This window comes from Harpia harpyja, chromosome 5 (assembly GCF_026419915.1).
Source record: "Harpia harpyja isolate bHarHar1 chromosome 5, bHarHar1 primary haplotype, whole genome shotgun sequence".
Lineage (NCBI taxonomy): Eukaryota > Metazoa > Chordata > Aves > Accipitriformes > Accipitridae > Harpia > Harpia harpyja.
The window spans coordinates 5072781-5095850 of record NC_068944.1 but is presented as its reverse complement, the minus strand read 5'-3'; the positions used below and the strand labels follow the sequence as shown (position 1 = coordinate 5095850).

The following is a 23070-nucleotide window of genomic DNA, read 5'->3' as shown; positions in this document are numbered from 1 at the left end:
AGTGCGAACAGCAAAAATAGGGGGAAGAGGAAGAGCGAAAATGATAAAAATCAGTATTCTCCAGAACAAGGGCAGTCACGGGAGCTGCTCTGGGGTAATGAGTGAGCCACAGTTTAGGACTCTGACTCCTTTTGCTACTCAAGGACATGGGTCCGTTGGTCCGATCAGGCTTCCCCGCTTCATTTCTCCTTTCCAGGCATGGCAGGAGTGCCTGCCCTGCCCTCTTCCCTCCTGCCGATGCAGCGCAGATCAGACGAAAGCTGCGAGAGAGGGGAAAGAGAGCGACGGCAGCGAGGAATTCACAAGGGAAGAGAAAGCAGGGCAAGGTCTTGGATGACTCACACTGGGGTTTCAGCGTTCACCCACTGGTAAGTGTGGCCACTGGTTACTACTCTTTCATCCGCAGTGTCTGGGGTGTAGGAGGCCGTGGACCTCAAGATACGTGACAAAACGGCAGTGTCTAAAGGTTGAACCACACCAGCTTCAGCACGCTGTCCCTCTGTATTTCATTCCACGGGAAAGATCCTTTCATTAACCACCCCTCCCAGAAAATACCAATGGCAGAACAGCCTGGTAGAGTCCATGCCGCATTTCTCTTGTTTACCAGACAAAGGAAAATATCAGTGGACTAAACAAGTCATTTTGTCGCCCTTTGGCACTTCTCCAAACATCAGCATTGAACGTCCCAGGTAAGTGGCACACCTTGGGGTCCTCCCGCAGCTGGCTGCGGCTGCAGCTCTCGTGCAAGCTCAGCGGCACGTAACTCCTGCACATAGGACAAAGCAAACGCAGCCGAGTATTTCACAGCTACGCGATACGCAGTTACGGGCACGACCAGATTGATGGTGCAGTTTGTTACAACAGTCAAAGCCAAATGAGACCCATGTTCCTCCTTCAGCCGCATGGCATACTGAGTTCCTGGCTTTGGTGTATGTATAATTACTAAGGGATGATTCAGGTGAGGTTTAGATCCTGCACGACACCTTTTTCTCCCCCCCCCCACCCCGCCCCAAGTCAGGAAAGTAAATATAGAAAGAGCTCCACGAGAAAATTTGAGTATTATGTTTCTATAAAAGAATTTCCAGAAAGTAACAGGTGACTAATATTACTGATGCAACATGAATATGATAGGTGAATTTCAGCAGTAAATCACAATCATGATATCTATGCCTTAGGGTATTAAGACGTGATGTAAACTTGAGAGCTTTAGAGACCTCTTATCTGTGTTCCATTACAGGGATCTGAAAGCAGTGTCTCATTAAAACAAGGGGGGGAAACGAAATAATGCTTGAGTCTTTAAAAAGCTGCTGCATTCTGCCACAAAAAAGGTATGTTCTTATCAGACTTCTGATGTAATCATGAGCCTGCAGCACAAGATCTTGACAGTGTGCTACTGTGCTAAAATCCATACTGAAAAGTTTCAGCAGTCTTTTTTTTCACTATTTTTAAGCAGAGGTTCAAACAAAGGAAAAAATTACTGGCGGTGGCCACAACCAGGTGAAATGACACACTTCTTTCTAGGACAACAGTCTAACTGGTTCCAACTGGATACGAGGAAATAATACAAATCACCACGAGGAAAATTAGGCATTGGAGCAGGTTGCCTGGGGCGGTTGTGTAATCTCCATCCTTGGAGTTTCTCAAGCCACAACTGGCTAAAACCATGAGCAACGCCTGATCTGAGAGCTGACCCTGCTTTGAGCAGGCGGTGGGACGAGAGACGTCCTGAAGTGTCTTTTGACCCAAATGTTTCATGTTCATCTAAGTAGTGGGTGATGATCCTTCTTTGCGGCGATTTCTTTTTCTTTTTTTAACACGTAGAAAGGGGTTTTCCTTTCTTATTGGGAAAAAATGAAACCTTTTGAACATTTACATGAAAATGGAAGGTGTAGGAGTGTCAGCTGCACCCATCTGAGCCTTCTGGCTAGGGTGGTGGCTCAAAAGGTGGGAGACCCAGCTTCACATCTCTGCCGCATGACTCAGAGTAGAAGTTTGCACCCCACATCACTCCAGATGGGTTGCAAATGGCACAGCATTCGGATCAGTGTTTGCAACAGCTTGCTAGCCATCCTCGATATGTTTGCGGTCACCAGTATGTTTTGGGCTCAGCGAGGCAGCGTGGTTTGGGGGATTAAGTCCCGAATCCAGCAGCGGTCAAAGGTGGTACAGTGCCTGCCGTGGCTTGGCCCAGCCTCAGAGGCTGCTGTAACTTGTTTTCGGCCCCTTTTTGTTCACAGGGCAGCTCTCTGAGACTCCACGATAGCCCCAGCAAGGTCACGTTGCCGATTTCTTCCTTCTCCTTGGCACATACCTGGCACGGTCCGGTTCCGGAAGGTAAGTACGGGATAACAGGAGATGTCAGCACCCAGCTTCAGTGCCTTCAGAGGAGCCAAGAGCTCCCGATGGCTAATCCTGCCCCTAAAACTGTCTCCTTCTGCGGCCTCAAGCACAGCATTTCACCTCTCTGTTGCAATTTTTTCATCTGTAAAATTGGGATAATGACATTTTACTAACGCGCAGGACTGCTGTGAACTTTAATTAAGGCAGGGTTTGTAAAATGCTTTAATGAGGGAAAGCACTAAGAACGAGTAGATTATTTGGTTAAGCTGGCTGACGTGGTGCTGCCAGACTTGCCCGAATAACTCGGGATCTGTATGTACGCACTACAGAGTGTTATTCTGTACGCCTTCAAAGATAAGTGTTGCAGGGCTTGGGTCTTGGGCAGGCAGGATTCAGTTTGGGAGTGCCTCTTCCTAAGCAGGCTAGCGTACAGCACTTACATTCACTGCCCACCTTGTTTTCCTTTATTTTGCAGACAGCAAACAACTTCGATTTACCAAGAGCCGCCTTAAAATGAGGTACGGAGCCAGGTGGTGGGATAATCTGCAATACCAAGGACGGAATGCAGAATGTCCTTTCTGATCCCCTGTTTCTGGATATAGGGAAAGCCACGGGTACATACACGTTACAGGTAGGAAACCGAACAATTCCTGTACTGCAATGGCAGGTATTACAAGGCGACAGCATTGCATCCGAACACTTTTTCCTTGTTTTCCTTTCCCCTTGCAGGGAAGCGAGCGGTGTCTCCTCAGTGACCTGCGGGGAGATGGAAGGGGTTGCCCTGCCTGCTGTCTCCAACTCTTCCCATCCACTCAGACTTCATCTCACTGTTTTCCCTATGCCGGGAAGCCAGCCAGCAAGGCTTTGGGCATCTGGCAGTACTCAGCAGAGGGGTGACTATCACATAAATCTATTCAAATACAGTATCTCGCAGGTGTAAAGTCCATCCAGACACTGCCTTTCATTTTGCACCTTACAGCAGGCAGCGGGTGATAACTGTCACCCTCGCATCTTTCTTCCAGTTCCTTTTCTACTTTTTGGGCCAGGAAAGAATTAACTGCTGTGAGCTGCGCTAAAAAATTGAATAAGTGGATGGAGAAAGGCATCCCCACGAGGGGCAGGACTGGGACCAGCACTTCAAATCTGACAGGCAAAGGTAATTCAGGCCGAAGCTGTGCCTCCGGTCCCTCAGACCGCGGGAGGCAGGCAGTCACAAGGACACGGTGGGGACAATGTGTCTTTCTCTGGGGACCTTTCACCATCCTTTTTCTACACCTACAGAGGTGTAGGTGCCGCTGCAGCCTTGTCCAGGGACCGCGGTCCTGTCCCGCTCCCTCGCTGCCTGCTCGCATCCCCCAGGAGCATGAGAAAGGACCGGTCCCTCCAGTGAATTCATCTGGAGCGGTGGTAAGGTCTGGGACTCCATATTCTTCTCCAAGAAAGATTTAATCCATCTGGCTCTTAATACCACCCTGTTGCTCTTTGATCAGGGATTATTTAAGCTATTATTGAAATATTGCGCTCAGACTTCTATTATGGCTGGAATTCACAGAAACAATGCTCCTCTCTGGCTGAGCAAATAATGTCGAGCTGTTTGTTTTAAACAGAATTCCACATATTCACTTTATGTTACTTTCACGCTGCTGGTCAGGAACAATGATACTTGTCCAGGGCTACAAATAATTACCGGGAATCATATTTTGGTGACATTTCCAGCAAGCTTCTACAGTGAAAATCCATTTGCAGCATTTCCAATTCCTAGGCATTTCTTTAGGAATCAGACATCTGACTGGCTTTGGGGTTTTGTGTTCTGATGAGTGCCAGGCTCCCTCACTGTTTCCATTCTTTAAATTTTAACCATGTTTGCAAAATGTCAGACATCTAAATCAGTTTTTCTTTTGTCAGATATGAAAGATTATTGTCTGGAAAAATCAGCAGCCACTAATCTAGCTAAATCCATGCTGTTTGTTTGCTGGTTCTACTATAGACACCTTGGCTCCCAGGTATTTTCAAGATTAAGCATTAGCATGACATCTTCTTTTCAATTTTTAGGCACGATTGTTCAGAGCAGCAGATATAGTCAGAGCAATGACCACAGACCACGATTAGTGATATTAAATGTTTGATGTTGCTGCTCAGTTCAGATATGTGACATGGTATACACGGACATGCATTTTCAAAGGAGAGATGCTTAGTCCAGCCTGAAAAATCAAGCTGCTAAAGTGAGCTACAAGTCAGGCATAACAAATTAGTAGATGCTATTGATAATCATGGACTTAGAGCAAAGTTCTGTCAAGTTGTTGGGGTTTTTTTTAAGTGTTCCTGAGAAACACCCTGCTCCCCTTTTTTGTTTGTTTGTTTTTAATGAAGGTTTCAGAAAGATGTTTCCAAGATACAGGAAAAATAAGAGAACTCCAACTGCTGCCCCACTTAACAGAGAGAATTTTCACTTGTTGAGATTCGTCATGCATTTGAAAACTATTGTGTGGCAAATCCAATAATCCAAATTATTGTTTGCTAATCCAATTAGGCATTTTAATTAAACTGTGCAAAGTTCAGTGCTGCTGTGAGTTTTTATATCTGGGTTTTAGTTCATTTTATTTTATAATTTCTGGGTGTCATCAGACAACAGAGCTCTAGCTCAGAAAAACAAAGGTGTCCACCTATCGGGATACCGAGCGGGTAGCTCTCAAACGTTCCCATCACTTTTCCCTGAAGAGCCACGCCAGATAAAATTGCAGATCCTATCGTTAGCAAAGGCATCCAGTCCATTCCTCTGCCACCTGCGTGCTCCCGGCTGTATATTTACTTCTGTTTCCTTGTGACCTTCACCTAACCTTCAAATCTGGCCAGAATACTCTTACGGGATCTGGGCCCAAACTGATGTGAAAGTTTTGTTACATAAACTAGCAAAGCCCAGAAATAGACTGAGGGAGGGGGTGCACATGAACTCTGTTAATTCCACCTAAATAAGGCAAACTGAAGTATGCTGAAGCTGTAGTTGCTTTGTACTTGACAAAAGAGCCCTACTATTCAAGCATACCCTTCACAACACGTCTTGCTACATCTATTCTTACGCTTGTGGGAGAGAAGAAAGAGGAGGAGGACAATAACTCCTCTACGGCCACACATGGGAACCCTTTCCCTTCAAACCAGAGAGAAAGCGACCCACACAAAACCCTCTTCTTCCTAAGCAGAGCTGGAGGGAGGCAGAGAACCAGCCTTCCCAAGCAGAGAGCTCTGACGAGCCGATACGTCCCGGCGTGCCGCTTTCAGGGTCAGCACGAGCTTTGAGCTAGCGACCCACTAGGATCCGAGCGTGCCGTCTTTCTTTTTCCCTAGGCACAAAGAATGCTGGTTCTGAAGCAACTAAAAGTGGCTGGCCACCCTGTTAGGCAAGCAATATGACCGTGACTCTTCCTCCTCTGCCGGTAGATGGGATATCAGCCCTTGCCCACCTCTGGAAGCAATAGCAATACAGATCCTACAGGCACAGGGCTAGGACAGGCACCCATCTCTCCTGACGCTTCTGGAGAGGAAGACTAGCTTAGCTTTAACTCTCTTCCACGCTGCTACAAGAATGCTGGGCGGACATGAGGGAGAATAGAAAAGCAGCCCTATATTTCTTTAATTTTATTCTTTGGAGTTTTACTCTTTTCTTTGCCATGTTCACATTGTCAGATTAGTTTATTTTAGTAATTTAAAATGTTATTTGATTCTTTTATTGTGAATGATTTTGAATTTTATTTTGAATCATTTTGAATTTCTTTCATTTTGAATGATCTTATACCTCCAAATGTCTCCTCCAACTCTGTTTCAGAAAGAGCAGAACGGGCCCTTTTCCTGCTGTGATGTGGCATGTTAGACAACCCTGCTGCTTGATGGGTGGAGAGCCAGGTTTCACGCCGGCAGCGGGGGTCTCATCAACTGCTGTTTGAGATTTGTAAAATTATACATTAGCTGATAGCCGAGATCTATAATTGCGCTATTAACTATGCCTGCCAAAGAAGGCAGTAGGAAGATTCAAGCCAGAAAGCCAAATGCAGACCATCATTCTTGTTAGTACGATCATTAGCTCTGTTCCGCAGCAGCATTTAGGATGCACTTTACCTGGGACTGGACTTCAAGGCCACCCACAGACACCAGCAGCCCGGCTACCCGTCTGTCACGATGTACTCCTGCTGTGGAAAACCCAGCGTTGACGTCTCACAGGTTGTAGTGTCTGCTCAATCGGTGGGTTTACTCCGTAGTAAGGTTATTTATGATCTGGACCGTGGCTACCTCCCCGCTCACCCTTTTCCCCCGCCGGCCGCAGAAGCAGCCGGGGAGCTCTTCTCACCCCTCCTGACACTCGCTCTGTATCTCAGAGCAGGAGGTATTACCCCTGGACGGCTCCCAGCTCTCCCAGTTGGCTGGGCAGAGCTCCAGTTTGGGATCCAGTTTGGGATTGCTGCCAGGCTTATCTTATCTGCGGAGGTTTTTCGCCTGAAGCCAGGCCTGAAGGGTTTTCAGTCCTCACGAGCGAGTGGGATTTTTTTGGTCTGACTTTTTACCAGAGGAGGCTACATCGCTCTGGGTTCCCTTTCTTGTTTTTATGTAAACAACTCTGTGTAGATGTGCCTCCAGGCAGGTATAGGTATACTTTAGGAACTGAATAAATGCCTCAGCTGCACATTTGATCTTGGCAAGTAGGGAGTTACTTCACCATGCAAGATGGAGATGGCCCTTGTTACGCAGGTAGATAAGAGCTAGTTTTCCAGAGCTACATCTCAATTCTAGCTTATACGTGGCAATGTTCCTATCTATCTGAGTTATCTGAAGCCTCTCTAAAGTAAGATCTTTCTGTTCGATGTGCTTGAAAAAAATCAGAGTTTTCATCCTTATGAAAAACTCATATTTTCATGATTGGGCCAGAGAAAGAATAAAAGGCATGCTTAGTTTCAGCGTTCGAGGGAAGGGCAATGCACGAGAGGCCACAGCACGACATTCAGAGAGAGCCCACAGCGACAGAGTAATCTGGGCACTAGGTAAGGCTATGCACAGTCCCGTTTCTTCTGTTGCCCTTGGAAAATAAAATGGGATCACCTTTTCTCCCCATGCCTAAGCGGGTCTTTCGCAGATGCAGTCTGACTGGCCGAGGGGGGCCGGGCACATTCATCCAAAACAATTTTCCGAGAAGTTGGTCTTTCAAAGAACTTGTGCATCAACAAGTAAACACTCATCTCTGTCCTATTTATTTTTTTTTTAACTTGAGAGAGGTGAGTCTTTCTCCCACAGTGAAGGAACCCTTGGTAAACTCCTGCTTGGGAGCCCAGCCGCTCCTAATATTAGCTTGCACCATTATGCAAATGCAGCTCTGGTGTTCCCACACTCTGGGAAGGGACCCGATCCCAGCTTCCCACCGCATCCAACGGCTTCCTACAGCCCCTGCTCTGCCACCACTGAAGAGCGGATCGCTGTCATCAGCGTTCGTCTCTACTTCAGTTCTGACTTGGGTTTTGCTAGCTTCTGTCGCTGGAGGTACTTGTTGCCGCCCCGTGTTTGAGAGTCTCTCTGCTCCAGTTTTCAAATGCAGTAAAACATTAATTGCTGAGAATACACAACATCAGCTGCTACATTTAAGAGAGATGGCGAAAGCAAGATTTTAATCGTAATGCTTTATCTCAATGTCTACATGTAAACCTAATTCAGTAACTTTCTGTTTACCTTTTCTGGATAACTGTATAAACCTGCTTAGCAGTTTCAAAAGACATTGAAAAACCACAAAACCCTGTTTTTTTTCATTTTTTTAATTTAATCTCCCAGCAAAGCCTGAGAAGACATTAGAGCTCCCGACAAAAAGCAAGCAGTCCGTTTCTCCACATTCAAGAGACATACCAGTAGCACGCTGAAACTCTTTTTCACTCAGGTCAAATAAAATATAGTTCCAGTTCTTCATTAAATAGAATCCCAGCCTGAACACACTGGAGCTTGAACGTTACGGGATTCCGGGTTGATAGCCCCTAATGCGTGGCTTGATGGTCCTGGGACAGGTTTTGTAGAACTAGTGTCCTGGCTGAGATGGTAACATGGTGCTACATCCCTGTGGAGGACCAGGTCTAGCAGATTTAGAAATCTCCCTTTTCTTCCCACCTCTCTCCGAAAGGCATCCTCACCTCCCCGGAGCACAGGAGGGGAGCAGCCGGTCACCCTCACTGCCTCTTTGCCGCCTGTCATCCATCCTCTGCATTGCTCCATGCAGGGCAAGCTCCATGGACAAAAGTTTACAGCCCAGTCTAGTTTCCCATTTCATTTTGCTCATCTGTGATGGTGAGAATATTTAAATATCCAAACAGGGAATACTTACGGTTGCCTGCCTGTTAGCACAATATTTTTACGCCTGCCTCCAAAACTGTAAACATGGGAATCAAACATCTGCTGTGCTTTCAGCAGGAGAAGGGATTACAGTGAGGTACAACTACTAATTTTCTTTATTTCTGGCTAGGACTTTTTTTTTTTAAATTGCTAAGTGTTTTAACACAATGATCTTACACACAGTATAAAAGAACTTACATTTAAATAGGCTTACAATTATTTTCACTATGTATTAATAATTTGGATGACACATGCCTTACTCTTTCATGAGCTGCCAGGGTAAAAAAATCCCGTCTAGCCCAGCAAACTTCTCTCTGCATGGCTTCACACCAGTGAACAAGAAAGGAATGCTCCCTAAATCTCCAGGCTTCACCTAAAGCCAGCGAGTGACTTTGCCATGTCTGCAAGTGGTCCCATCTATCAGGGTTTAAGACAGATGTTTTCTGCGCTGCAGCTGTTACAAGAGTTCGTGTGTTCAAACTTGTAAAGGAGTCAGGCCACTGCAGTTGAAATACATCTGCACCCAGTCAACTGAGTTCAGGTGTGGCTGAAAGCATGCCAAGTATTTCGGAGAAAATACCTATGGGGACTATTGTTCTTACAAAAAATGAAGGTGTGCAAAAGGATTTGTTCATTTCAGGCAGAATTTTCTTTATCAGTCATGTTTGGTTTTAGACAGATTTCTTGTGTGCTGTAACTTGGACTATGCTTAAGGGAAATTTAGGTAAACAAAGAAACGGTTGTTTCTGTCTCTTCAGCAACGTGTTATAATGTTGCCAAAGCTATCAAGCTTTCTTATGAAAATATCATAAAAACATTTCTTTATAATTAAGTATTGGGATACATATAAGGGATACGTATGACATGAATCATCCTTTTTTTTTTTTACCTTGCCCCGATCAAGATGTGGTACCCAGCACTTTGCTGGATGTCATTATGCAGCCACGCCTTCTGAGCAGCAGCAGTCCTTCATCAAATGCCTTTCGACGGGTTTTTTTTTTTTAGAGAAAACATGTCTTTCTGTATCACTGTCTGAATTTTGAAAGATGAGAAAAAGAAATTAATTTCTTTGAGTTCTTGGGGCTCACTGCCTTTCCTCCTGATGAAATTCACAGGATACAAATTTCCTTCCAGTGATGTAAGGAGGATCTTTCTGATCTTTCTGCATGCTCCAGCCAGTCTGCATCACTTTACTTTTGGTTTTGGGAAAGGGCTTCTGCAAACCTGCCAGAAGTTTTGCCCAGTGACTCCAACCGGTAAATTGCCATAAGCATGGGAAAAATCTCAAGAGAAAGCTGAGCTGAACCCTTTTCTACCCTCAGCAGCATCACGGCTCCTCCCGTGGTCTAAGCATCTCTCCACCTTACACTGCCATTATCCGACAGAGGATCTAGAGAGAATAAATATATTGTTAATTAAAAATGTTTTTATGTGACAAGAGAAAGAAAACAGCCTCGAAAGAACATTAGAGCGTTCTGTTGCCATCACTGCAAGACGGCATAGGACAGTGTGCGTAGCACAGTGCGGGGCAATAAGAGGAGGAAAATGCTGGGCAAGAAGCCGCCTTGGTTGACGGGGTATGTACATATCAATATTTGATGGAGGAGGGGAAAGAGAGGAGAAGGATTCAGAAAATATTTCTTTCAGTTGGTGCTATACTTCTTACGAAACAAAACCCCCACAAACTCAGTAGGAAAGCAGCATGTCAGAAAACTTAAGTGATCAAGTAGCTGTGAAGTCATTTAACATCTTTAAAATATTCTTCCCCTCCAGGTCATATATTACGAAGAAATACTGCTCTCCAACCCTAGCACGGATTTCTTTACTGTAAAATAAACTTGGATTTGTGTCTGACAATCAATCTTGGAAGCTAAAGTCCATATACACACAAGAGAGGACTGTACGCTTCCCCGTCGATATGCCATACAACAGAAATTAAAAGCCATGCTGTGGGGTAAGTGATTCAGTCCTCCTTCGATTTTCCTCTTTTGAACATCAATGCAGGTTCCACCTGTGTGGCAGATTCTTGTTCAGTGGGAAGTAGACGGTGTTTCAGTTTATACTTAGGTTATCAGACAGATACAGACCACATTTTAATTGATATATATTTTGTATTTGAAAATGAACTGTTTGCTGTCTGGGAAAATGCAGTTTCTAAAAAACAATAGTTACAGAAAATTTCTAATTTATGAAGCAGCTTTGTAAGAACTCAACAGTTTGGTTCCACATCCCTCAGGTTTCAGCAAAACCTGTGCTAGATAATGTAAGTTTACAAATTGGAAATAAAGATTGTTTTGTTTGGGTTTTTTTAATTATTTTTACTTAAACTATTGGCACTGGTGGTTCAGTCTTTCAGTCCTGATTTTTCCTTCCTTTTTGTTGTTGGTAGTAGACACAGGACAAAGAAACTGACTCGGCAGCCATGTCAGTGGCTGCATCTTTTTCTTTTTTGTTGCCTTTCCTTTTTTGTTCCCTTAGGAATACTTACTTTTCTTGACTCGACTCTTCATTTGTTGACTACTTTTTCTCCAACAAGTTCCTCCTCCTGCAAGTATAGCGCTCTGTCCTTCTTTTGTCCCTTGTTCTCTGACTCCGAAACAGTCCAAGAGATGAAGAGTCAAAGTCTCCACATGAGGAGAGGATCTCCTTTCTGCTGCCAGCTTAACGTCCTGGCAGAGGAGTAAAAACTCTTGAGAATCTGACTTAAGCTTCTTTTAATTATCCAAATCTAATGGGATCTTTATTCATTATAACTTTCACCTTTTTTGTATTTCTAGGATGATTTTCAACACGCGTTGAAGGTTTCCAGTGGTTTTCCCAACCGGCTCATTGCCCCATCATACCTAGACAAGGTACCGTTCAGCACTGCTGTGTCAGTCACAGGGATCTTTGTTGCAAAATTCAGATCTTAATAATTCCCGCACAGCACAAGAAGCCATGGATATCTCTTTTCAGAGGAGATATAATTAAAAGACACATAATTACTGTTAGAAAATATTTCAAGGAAACATTAGTGTTTCAGCATGTGATGTTTGTTTATAGGCAATATTCTGAGCAGTCTTCTAGGCTCCCCTAAGATTAAAATCAAAACAGGTCACCAGTGGAAAGATGCCTCAATTTGTCAGCTGAGCATCTGGTATCTTTGCAATTTAACACAGCATTGAAAACTTTTTTGTTAATGCTTTAAACCTAATCATACATTTGAATATAAATATTTTCTATGCACTGAGGTCAGCACAAACCTGATAAAATTCTCACTAAAGGGAAGAACATCCGATTAAGTCATATTGAGCCTGCTTATTAGATGGACGGGAGGCATTGCAAAGTGTTCACTCAGCAAGAAACGTATTCTTTCTGCAGATTTTCTAACAGAAAGGTTTTTGCTGTTACATCTTTATCAACAAACCTCTCTGGATATACTAGAACAGCTCTTTCAGTGGACACACTTATTCTGGAAGGAGTTACTTTTTTATTTATTCCGACAGAAAAAAGAATTTTTCTTTTCCAGAATATAAGGATTAACATGAACAGCAATAGCTGCCAAAATTCATGCCTACTGTAACACTGGTATTATTCCAAATGGAGAAGTATTACATTTTTTTCCTAATGCAGTTCTCTTGTAACACTTGGAGGAGATGATAGTTCACGTACTATAAAGGAAAGCCCTGACTACCTACGACCGTGTGGTACCTTTTAAAGGAATATATCCACTAGCCCCAGCATCATGGCCATACGATTTGCATAACAACTTTCTGCCTATCCAAATTCATATTTCCATTACAATTGTATAAGAGAGACTCTTAGTATTTTTCTCTGCTGTTAAACAGCTGCTGCATTTCAGGCTGGTGAAATAGTTCTACATATAACTTTCCTTTTTTTTTAATGAAAGTGCTTCGGGACCTCTCTAGCTGAAAGATGGCATAGAAATGCAAATTATCCTTAGCCGCATAACTCTGAATTACCTTTGCATTTTACTCTTGATCTGTATCTATATATAAAGCCATCCTGAAAACCAGTGACATTAGCCCTGCTCATATAACCGACATGCTTTTGGGGAAAATAAACAGATAGAACCGCCAACTGCTACAGGAATGTTGTAATCCAATGAATATTCATGCTGAAAAGTATCTCCTTTAATGAATTTTTCTGAGAAAACAATTTATTGTAATTTATAAGTTTAGAAAACAAAACCCAACAAATTGATACCTGAAAGCCTGAATGAATGTATGATGTCGTAACTCCTCAAGTTGCCTTTTTCCCCCTAGTTTTATTAACACAGACATTTGGGTTCACATCAATACTTGTTCTTTGAATCCTTTCATATAAGTTTCTTTTAGTAATGACTGTAACAAAACATCTCCCGGCAGAAGCTTGCAAAATATAAGCCTAAGTTACTCAGTAACGATAACATTTCTTCAAAACTGCAGAAAAAGAAACTCTAGCTGCACACAAATTAAATTTAGATCACTCCTTTGCAGACAGTGAAAGCCTGGCAGGCCAGGAAAAATCCATAAATGTGATTGCAGTGACAGAAAGTAAAACAAAAAAGAGGTCTCTGATGTCCAGGCAGCGCGTGCCTACGCAGTGCGGGAGAGGTCTCTTCACGGGACTGTCAGTGGTTCGCTCCCCATCCCCATTAGGTGGCTGCCTCCGTGACGAAGCTTTCAAAAAGCAATCAGACAAGATTTGAACAAAACCAAAACTCTGAACGAAAGGGCAAGAATAAAGTGCTCATCACAATTGTATTTAGCTACTTAGCCACACCAGCAATAGCGTCTCCAACGGTTACAGGTCGCCCATCTTGCTGCTACTACACAGATGTCAGTAAGGATTCTCATAAATACTCTCCCATTTACACGCTGCTTAGTGTTATGGCAAAACCATTGGTAAAGCTGGTTACTTGCAGGGATTGCTACCAGAACTGCAATACGAGTTAGTACAAACGGTTCACCTAGGTCACCACCTCTCCTGTGGCAGTGATCAAATTATGACTTCCAGGGGAGACTGGAGTACTCCTTGGGAGGTAGATGTTGCAGTGGAGGGCTATTTTGATAAAGATTTAAAAGTAATGCCCTTAACCACAGCACAGATGAGAACCACAGCAGTTTCTGCTCGTGCCTCTCGTTGGAAAGCAAGCAAGCAGTAGGCACCCTGAGGAGGGTCTCCAGGACAGAGGTACCAGCAAACCGAATCACTTTAGCGCTTGCCCACCTGAAAACGAAGAGAGGGTGTAGATGAGTGGAACGTAAAAGTACAAACCCGAATGTAAATACTAGTTTAAATACTTCTCATCTTGCAACAAATGTATCATGGCATCCTCAGTACCCACAGTTGCTCAAGGCTCTTGTTTCAGGGCTAAAGATAGCTCTGCTGGTAACATGAGACAAAATAATGGTGGAATTGTTTTACTCCAAGAGAAGCTGGGTACTAAGGAACCAGCTTTATTCCCCCCCCCCCCCCCGCCCCAGCTCCTTCCAGAAGATCCTTTACCATGAGCATTATCTCCTATTGCTTAATACAAGATTTAATGGGACCTCAGCATCTCTATGGCGGTTCTGTAAATACAGCACTGCCTCTGGGGTATTGCCACTGGCCCGTATCGTGTGTGCTGCTACTGCAAGTCAAGCAAGCCTAGGTTTATGTATTTTAAAATAGCAGACTTCTGTTTTCATGACAGAAGTTGAGACAAAGGGCTGAAGTCTCACACCTGAGTAAAGAAGCTTTTTAGCACTGCAGAAGACTCGCTCGGTTTTCCGCCAGGCCAGTCCTGAGTGATGCCAGACCTCCCTTCCACCCCACTCTCCTTAGCACCAGAACTGCTGTAGCTCCCTCAAGAGACAACGGTATTTCTGCTGAATTTCCAACCCTTAGGATCATTTGTGTTGCATATGGTACGCAAACGAGCTTGGTGGGACTGTGATACCTTTACAGTGCTCAAAGCAGTGTGCTGCACCATTCAGGATCTGAAAGAAAATTCAAATTCTGCTCCTAATGCAAAAAAAAAAAAAAAAAATTAGGAAAAAACCCATAATCTGTTGTGTCTACTCTTGATTGTGAGCATTAGCAGGCAAAGATTAGCACCTTTCCACTCTGCTTCTGTAAAAGCTCTTTTATGCAGCTCTACAGTGCCGAAAGGGCTGCAGATGCATCCCTGCCAAAGATCATGCAGTTTAGTGACAGTCTCGGCTGATGAGACACTTCAAGACCTGATGCAGCGCACTGAAGAAACACGGAAAAGGATGCAGAAGCAGCAGGCAGTTACCTAATACTATCAAGTCTCAATAAAAAATGACAAGCCGAGACATTTTGGCAGGCTTTCCGAATACCTAATAGGACAATGCTTGTGTAAACTGGTCTGGAAGCAAGGTTAAGGGAAATAAATCCACACCAGGAAAAAAACCCAGAAAACTTTAGAAGCAGCAAATTATTTCAGTTCAAAGCCCCTTAGATCACGTCTGACCATAGGGTGATAGAATTAGTCCCACTGATTGCTTCCACGAGATGCGATTCGGGTCCAGTATTTTATACATGGCCATTCAGCAGACGTGCTCCCACGGAATACATAAATATTTAATTTATTGGCAGGAGCGACTGCGTGAGGGAGTATTTGTGCCTACGGATTTGCTACGGCACTGAAATAAACCCGTACTCCTCCCTCACTTGCAGCAGAACCGAGAGGGAGCGAAACCCCGGGAGGGTCTGGGGAGAGGGTGCCTCGCTTTTACGGCGGAACCCGTTCTCCCTAAACCCACCGGTGATCGATCGCAACGGCAGAGGCGGGAGCGTTTTCGCACACACCGGGGCAGACGTGTCCGCGCACCGGCCTCCTTAGCTCTCCCCAATCCGTTTTTATTTCGCTACGAACTTCTCCCGACCCGGCCGAAGGGGCGGCTAAGCGGCAAACCGGGCCCCGCCGGAGGCCCCGCCGCTCCTCCCCGGCCCGGGGGGCGGTGGCGAGGGGCAAGCCAACCGCGCAGACGCCGCCCCAACGGCCGCCGCGATCGTCCCAACCGCCGGGGCAGTTTGCTGGAGGAGCGGGGCCGAGGCGGCGGGCCCAGGGGGCCGGCGGCCGCCCGCCCGCCCCCACAGGTGGCCGTGCCGTCGTCGCCCGCCTCAGCAGCTCCCCCTGCCCGCCGCTCAGCCTTCCCCCGCCTCAGCGCTCGGTTTGGCGGGGGGAGGGACCGCGGCCCGGCCCCGCCGTACTGCTGGAAGGCGGAGCGGGGCGGCGGGGACGGCCTGGCTCCCGGCGGGCGGCGCTGGTGCCGCGTTGCTGTGGGAGGCGGCGCCGGGCCGGGCGCGGAGCTGCGGGCTCGGCGGCGGCGGCGGCGGCGGCGGCGGGGCGGGAGGGCGGGCGGGGGGGGGGTGTGAGCGGCCGGGCAGGGCGCCCCAGGATGCTGCGGTTCCTGCGCAGGACCTTTGGCCGGCGGTCGATGCAGCGCTACGGGCGAGGAGCCGGGCGAGGTGGGCTCGGCGGTGAGGGGGACGAGCGGGACGGGGGGCTGCGAGGAGCCGCCGCCGCCGCCGCCGCGGGAGGCTTCCCCTCCTCGCCGCACCCCGGAGGGGTCGTGCACGGCGCCGGAGCGCCCGTCCACATCCCGGCGGCCGGCGGCAGTAAGCCGGTGCTGCAGTGCCGCGTCCTCCTCCTAGACGGGACCGAAGTCAGCGTGGAGCTGCCGGTGAGTAACGTGCGCTCGCCTCCCCTTGCCTGCAGAACAGCGCTTGCATCTCCCCTCTTCCTTCTTCCCTCCTCCGCATCGTCCTGCTGACAGGCTGACCCAGCCCCGGCCGCGCAGCGTGCGCCGTTCTCCGGGCGAGCCCGGCTACTTTCTTCCTCCCCTCCGCCGCCGATCCCCGCCTGCGTGCACCTGCTGCCAGGTGCGCGGCGTCCCTCCCCGCCATGACCGCCGCTCCGCTCTCCCCGCCGGCTGCAGCCGGCTGCGTCCCCCCTTTTTCCCCGGAGCGAGCGTGGAGGTGGGCAACCGTTCTCCCCCCTGCAGCGATGCCTTCCGCGGCGCCTCTCCCCGGAGGGGCCGTCCCTGTCTACCGCTCTGTGTCCCCCCCCAACGGCTTGGAGGAGGAGGGTTGGCGGGCTGCCGTGTGGGGAGCCGGCCGGGGCGGCCCCGCAGCACCTGTGGCGCCGGCGGGGAGAGCGGGGCGAGGCCGCGGCCGTGAGGCGAGGCCGGGCGGCGGGGGTCTGCGGGGGGGGGGGGAGCCGCCTCGTTCGTTCTTGTTTTCTGACCCCCCCCCCCCACACACACACCGCCTTTCTGCCGGCGGGAGAGGAGCGGGGCTGGCCGAAGGGCTGCGGGGGGCCTCGCTCGGGCGTGTGTGGCGCGTCGCCTTCCCCCTGAGGGATGCCTGAGGTGATTCTCTTCCCGCCCTCCCGCCGGCCGTGAGGGGCGGCCCGGCCCGGCCGGTGCCGGAGCTGAAGTTTTCCCCTTTTCCTGGTGCTGCGCTGAAGGAATGAGGAAGGGACGGTGCCGGCCTGCCGAGCCGTGTGTGCGTTTGCGTTTGCCTGCTTGGTGAAGTTGGGCCGCGTTTGTAGGGGTTTCGGCAGCCCCGGAGCCCGCTGTGTGTCCTCGTCTCTGTTAAAGGAAGCCGCGCGGTGTATCTTGCTAATTTGCAGAATTTAGGTTTTGCCAGACTTTTCGCTCTCACGGCTGCTAAATACTCTATACCTGTCCTTTTTTTGCTGACCCTTTCCCTCCCTCTTGAAAGCCAGGTTTCCCGTGAAATAATCCAGAAGTTTATCGTATTTGAAAAACATGTAATCATCTTTCCATTTCAACCCAAATAATCGCCAGCCAGTGAGCTTTGTCTACAAAAACAGATGGGGGAACTTACTAATAACGAGTGTGACAACCTGTAGTGTAAAAGAGAGAGTGGGTTTTTTTTCAAGAGTACCTTTTGAATCTTGCTAGGTGCCTTTCATATTAATAGTTATCTGTATACACTGGCATCATTTCACTAAAACGTGGAATTTGCCAGCCCTCTGGTTTCTGCTTAAAAGAAACCGAAGGGATGGAGTAAGACTCTTACAAGTGCATATAGAAGTATGTGAATGGAGCCACCTAGAGATACTTGCTGCAGAATTATCAGGCCTCCCTTGCCTCACCGCCTGGATCACGCATTTCCAGATATTGGAAATGCTAATACATTTCTTCCCCTCCCATCTCCTTCGCAACTTGCTGCAGTCCTTCTAACGTCTCAGCACGAACCTTTTCTAAAGAAGACTTGATGAATGTTATCGACGTGCGAAGGATTTACTTCTAGTGGTTTATGTAGATAAGCTCAGTAAATATTTTGCTTAAGGTTATACTCCCTCTGATTTATCAGGGTTCAGCCTTTGCTGTAGAGCCTGCTTAAGACGGTCTGTGGTTTTGAAGCGTCGGAAAATAAGGTAATAGCACTCTTCTTAATCCTTGAGCATTGAAAGTATATGGAAGTATCTGCTTGGTCCAGTAAAGCAGCCGTGGAGCACTCTTGCTTGAATTTCACCTCCAGACAAAGCCTAGACTGCCAGTGTTCTCAGAATGTGAGCTGCACATGTGGTGGCTGTAGTTAATTTGTCCAAAGACAGGGAAAGAAGTTGGTTTGGGTTTTGGCTTTTTTTTCACTGAAATCCCTAGACTGGTGGAGGACTCTGGAGCACGTAATAGCTGTCAATGTTTTGAGGATTAAAAACGGTTCTGTTGAATTACATATCTGTTCCTCATGCTTTTTCCCTTTCTTTCACGAAAGTAACACCCACGCTGAGAGTTAGAAAAACTGAAAGAGGCGTTGCACCATTTATAGAAATTGATCAGTAAAGTTTCTCTGAGCTTTGCAGCTCTAGATTTTATGGGATTAGGGCCTGAAAAGGAACGTGCTTTAATACTCAGAAGCTGTGGTACAGGACTGGTTAAGCTGAATGAATTGAGTAGCATCTTTTCTATTTTTAAAAAAGAAAAAAAAAATGTTGTACGGTGTTTTCTTCCCATTTCAGCTCAAATTTTATTGAAAGGGAGGGAGTGTGGGCTTTATTACCAGTGAGCAGCTTACCCATGAAATCAAGTGTGTAGTTAATTGGCAGGGGACTTTACTGTGCTGCTGATTGTGTTCACAGGCACTTATTTGGGGAGGTACTGGCATCTGTAAAAAGTGCTCTTTTTACTGCCTGCTAACATTACACCCCAGTTGTCTTTACAGTGGAAAAAGGACCTTGTTGCTATTAGAATGTGATACTCTTGCAACTACAACTTTTTAGGCAGCTATCTAAGACTTAGAAATAATTGAAAGGTTTATTAGATTTTTAAAGACTACCGGATCTATTTGTTTGTGTGGAGGAATGACAGAAAAGACATGACTGAGGGAAAACTTTAGCTATACGTGTAGAAAAAAAGTTTCAGGTTTTTTTGTTGACTTAATGGTTTTGGTTTTTTTAATATTCAAGTACAGCTAAAACCCTGAAACTTTTGTCTAGGTTAAATGTATTAGGTTCTGCCACAGTGTTTTCTCATATGCGGGGGCTGATGGTGGTACTGGAAAAATAAATCCTACGTCAGTAGGTTGATAACTATCTTTGGGGTTAAGGTTATCATTTATGTGATAGTATCTGTGTTAGAAACTGCGCATCTGGTAAGTTCTCGTCTGCTCATGGTGGAAACAGAAGTAGAGATCTGCCTGGATGTCCGAGTCCTTCCTTAGCTTGTTCTTCTCTAGACTGTATAGCAATATTGTGACCAGGGTCACCTTTCTTCTTTATCTGCGTTTCCGCGCCCGCTTCCTTCTGGGGCATTTGCACTTCATTCCTTTTACTGCATGTCCTCTGCCCTCGGACTACCCCATCTGCTAGCCTGCCCTCTACGGTGCTGTGTACTCTTTCACTTGTAGGTGTTCTCCGGCTTTCCTGAACTTGCTTCCTACCCAGCTGTCCCCATACAAATGTCAACATAAAATTATTCTGAGCACTGTAGATACCCCTGGATAATGGTGTCTGTACTCAGCTTCTCGCATGAAATTTCAAGGATTGCTTAACGATGCTGGCTTTTCTGTTCACTATTAAGGCCAGAATCATGTACTTTGAAAGTATTCTTTCTAAATAGAATAATGCACTGGATGGCTTTTAAAACCCAGGAGCTCCTCAGGGCCCTGTATTGAATGTGAGATGCTATTAAGGTTGGATCCGTTGTATAGGAGTGAGTGGCAGTTGACCAGTTCTGTTGCTGTGGGGTGATTTCCCACGGGAAGGGGGAGCATAGATGGTGTCATTACTTCCTCCTGACCTGACACCACGCGTCTGCACATCTGAAATCTAGTTATAAGGATTGACACAAGGAGAAAAATACTTAAATTAGAAACCATCCTTTCCTCCCTTTCACATAGGTATCGTCGTATTTCTTTTTACCGTGGAGAACCTGTTTAGTATCTTTTGTGTTGCATCTTCACTTACATTGGAGGCTGTTACTTGTTTGGATTTTGTAGCTCGGCTGTAGGTAGACGGAAGGCCACTTGCTCACTGCTGTCAAAACAATCTTGCCTCTTTTTCTGGAGGACTCATGACTTTAATGAGAGGAAAAACTGGTTATGGATGATGCTGTGTTCTTACATAAAGAATGCAGGGAAAGCGCATTGACATTTCCGCAGCGGTGATGATGCCTGCTAGTTAATATATAAACGGAATAGTTTATAGATGGCTCTCAGATGAGGCCAAAAAGCCAAATTTTTGTTGACTTTAAGAGGTGGTTGCTGGCATTTCTAAAATATGAGTCTCTGATTTTTAATTCGGTGCATTGTATGAAAGCTTAAAGGGAGGATATGAAAGATGGCTATTCAGTGGGACTGTCCAGGGTAGCAGGAATTAGTGTCCATTTTCTTAATGCCACTGAAAACAGTATTCTGTGATAAGTTGGGGGAGGGCAGGAGGGGAATGAACACATGTAGGGTGTTCTTGGGTTTGTGTAACCTAAGTGGGATAAAAAAGAGGGACCGAATGGTAAGCTTACTCTACTACGGAAATCCTCATCCTGCAAAGCAGATATAGGATACCTTACGTTTTCTGTGACATGAAGCCACAGCCAGTCAACGCACTCTCTGTCATAAATACTCCTTTCTAAAAATCTCCTTGCTCTGATAAATTTCTGTGCTGCTGTGAACGTCATTACAAAGACCTGTGTGATGTACTGGAAAGTAGGTGATGTTTAATGATTGGATTAATGAACAAGTCAAATACAACTCTTCAGATCTGTGAGTTGTTTTCAGACGGATAGCTTTTGTATTGTTTCTTTGCCTTCCTTTTGGTGTATCTGTTTTAATAATTGTTTCGGCTGCTATGGAAACGCTTCAGGATAGGGATAGTGAACGTTCTTCAATACCCTTTTGTAGTCTCTAATCTTCTATGCGTTGTATCCTTTTCTTGCTGGAGTAACATGAACGTAACAAAATTTGCTATCTGGCCTCTATGCTTACTTCAAATGTAAATGTTAAATTTGCTCTTGAGTAGTCATATCTATCTTGTACTTACTGGTTAGTGTATTTGACTTCATAAAGTTATAAATATCGGGAGAGAAGTACAACTCATTTTTTCTTTCTTTTATATCACACGTGATTTCCTAATGACGCTTCAGGAATATTAACTCTAAAGAAATGGACTAATATGCATGTAGACACTTAGGAGACTCCAGAGAATGACTTGAATCTAACTGAGGAGTTGCCCCCCCACCCAAATAGATGTATTACATCAGATGGGGAACAGGATTTTTTATTAATTCTTTAAAGCTTTTATCACTTACGAAATTGATAATATGCCGCCTTTATGCAGAAGTTACCTTTCAACAACATAAAATTAGAGTACTTGCTGGAAAATGTTAAAAGCATATTTGCAGCACTAGGAAGGCCTCTCATGTTCATGAACTCCTGCGGGCACCAGCACCTGTAATCCCCTTCATAAACTGATCAAGCTCCATTTTTTAGAAGGGCTTGGGTATTTTGCTTCTGCAGCTCATCTTGAAATGCCTTTTCATTACCTTACAGCTCGGATCAAGTAACTGTAGCTAGAACTTGATGTCTTCTGGCGGTAGCCTTTAATTATGTTATGCATGTACTGTATACTTGGATGCGTTGCTGTGTATATGGAAGGTGCGTGAAAAGCGTTCATAGTAGAATCAGATACTAAAAGCCAGGGACATACGCAGCCCCCTAGAAATAGGAATGAGGTGGGGTATGCGCATGTGACCGCAGCTTTGCTTCAGAAATGCACGATGTGTTAGGTTCTTGAGAGAGAAGAGGGAATTTTAGGCCCTGAACGTGCTCACCAAACATCCCCAATAAATCTGCAGCAGATAAAAGACATTTCAATAGTACATAGTAAAAGAGGGAGACGGTGAACAGGGTTTTGTTTTGGCATATGTTAGATAAATTCTGCTTGTGAGTTCCTTTAGTTATTTATGGAAGCCAATGTAATTTTTCAATGCAATACAGATAGATAGGGTAACAGGATCACTGCTGCGAAGTTGACAACGAGTGAGGGGGAGAAAGCCAATAATGGGAGTAGTATACTGAAAAGATAAAAGTATGAGCACCTAGTACTAATTCTCTGATGGAGAGCTTATGTGTTTGAAGAGATGGGTAGAAGATAAGGTTGTTGTATGTATTCTTTCGGAAGCCTCTTTACAATGGACTAGAACACACCTAGGCTGAGGAAAGTAACCGTGTGAAATGTCAATGTGGCTGGGCCTCTTGTTTGTTAGCACAAAAATGCATTTCAGTAGCGGCTGTTTGCACTGAACTTAACTACGCGGTCATGAACACTGGAGATGCTCTGAAGACCACCATGGATGCGAATGGAGATGGTCAGTAAGAAGGAAACTTTCAGAACAGTTAGATAATATGTGTTTATTTGTAAACAGTGTACAACTAACGTTTGGCTGTTTTTTTTTTTTCTTTTTTTTTTTTTTTCCCAGCGGTTGTGTTCCAGACTAGATTGCTAGGTAGCAAACCTGTAGCTTCAGGCTCTTAGTAGTGGTCCTGAAGAGGAAAAAGGGTGTCTTGGCATGTAAAAAGTTCTTATGAGGGAGGAAATAAGAGTAAAGAGACTTTGGAAGTGGAGCCCATATAGGAGAGCAAGCAGAGGACTGGTTTTGTTTGGATTACAGAAGGTAGTACAGGAAGAGACAGGCTGAAATGGTGAAGAAACTAGAAATGGTATGTAAAGTATGGAATGTATTGTCTAGCCATTTCTTTTCTGAAACAGAGGGGACAGGTTATCTCTACCCTTGCTTCTCCGTGCATGCTTTTCTTCCTCACGTGCTTCCTTCTGCTCCTACTGGTAGCCCCTCTGTAAGTATCTCTTTTCCCGTAGCTTTCTCTGAGAGGCTGGCTTCATTTAGTGTCTCTCCT

The 23070-nt window shown here is 45.7% G+C and overlaps 2 protein-coding genes across 10 annotated transcripts in view; both read left to right on the top strand.

The window, feature by feature from the left end:
* The first annotated feature begins 521 nt into the window (after positions 1 to 521).
* On the top strand, positions 522 to 4883 carry LOC128142505 (uncharacterized). 7 transcript variants are annotated; one of them, XM_052788648.1, is made up of 5 exons: positions 1002 to 1328; positions 2816 to 2971; positions 3070 to 3233; positions 3363 to 3752; positions 4246 to 4883. In XM_052788648.1, exons 2-5 carry the CDS (start codon positions 2903 to 2905, stop codon positions 4283 to 4285), a joined length of 663 nt encoding a protein of 220 aa, XP_052644608.1. In that variant the 5' UTR covers positions 1002 to 1328; positions 2816 to 2902; the 3' UTR covers positions 4286 to 4883. The 7 variants fall into 7 exon arrangements, 3 of the variants coding, with proteins under 3 accessions (XP_052644608.1, XP_052644610.1, XP_052644609.1); XM_052788650.1 differs by having other exon boundaries at positions 2238 to 2971; positions 3363 to 3747; XM_052788649.1 differs by lacking the exon at positions 1002 to 1328 and adding an exon at positions 2229 to 2334.
* Positions 4884 to 16058: 11175 nt separating this feature from the next.
* Positions 16059 to 23070, top strand: part of EPB41L4B (erythrocyte membrane protein band 4.1 like 4B) — a 173736-nt gene continuing 166724 nt past the window's right edge. For all 3 annotated transcript variants that reach the window (XM_052787703.1, XM_052787702.1, XM_052787704.1), the window contains exon 1: positions 16059 to 16370. In XM_052787703.1, the coding sequence (XP_052643663.1) occupies positions 16086 to 16370 (285 nt within the window). In that variant the 5' untranslated portion in view covers positions 16059 to 16085. The remainder of the gene's footprint in view (positions 16371 to 23070) is intronic.

Coding starts and splice junctions, on each gene's coding strand:
- LOC128142505 (XM_052788648.1), top strand. CDS start 2,903: ATGCAGAATGTCCTTTCTGATCCCCTGTTTCTGGATATAGGGAAAGCC. Junction 2,972..3,069: donor CGGGTACATACACGTTACAG/GTAGGAAACCGA, acceptor TTCCCCTTGCAG/GGAAGCGAGCGGTGTCTCCT. Junction 3,753..4,245: donor TCATCTGGAGCGGTGGTAAG/GTCTGGGACTCC, acceptor TTCTTTTGTCAG/ATATGAAAGATTATTGTCTG.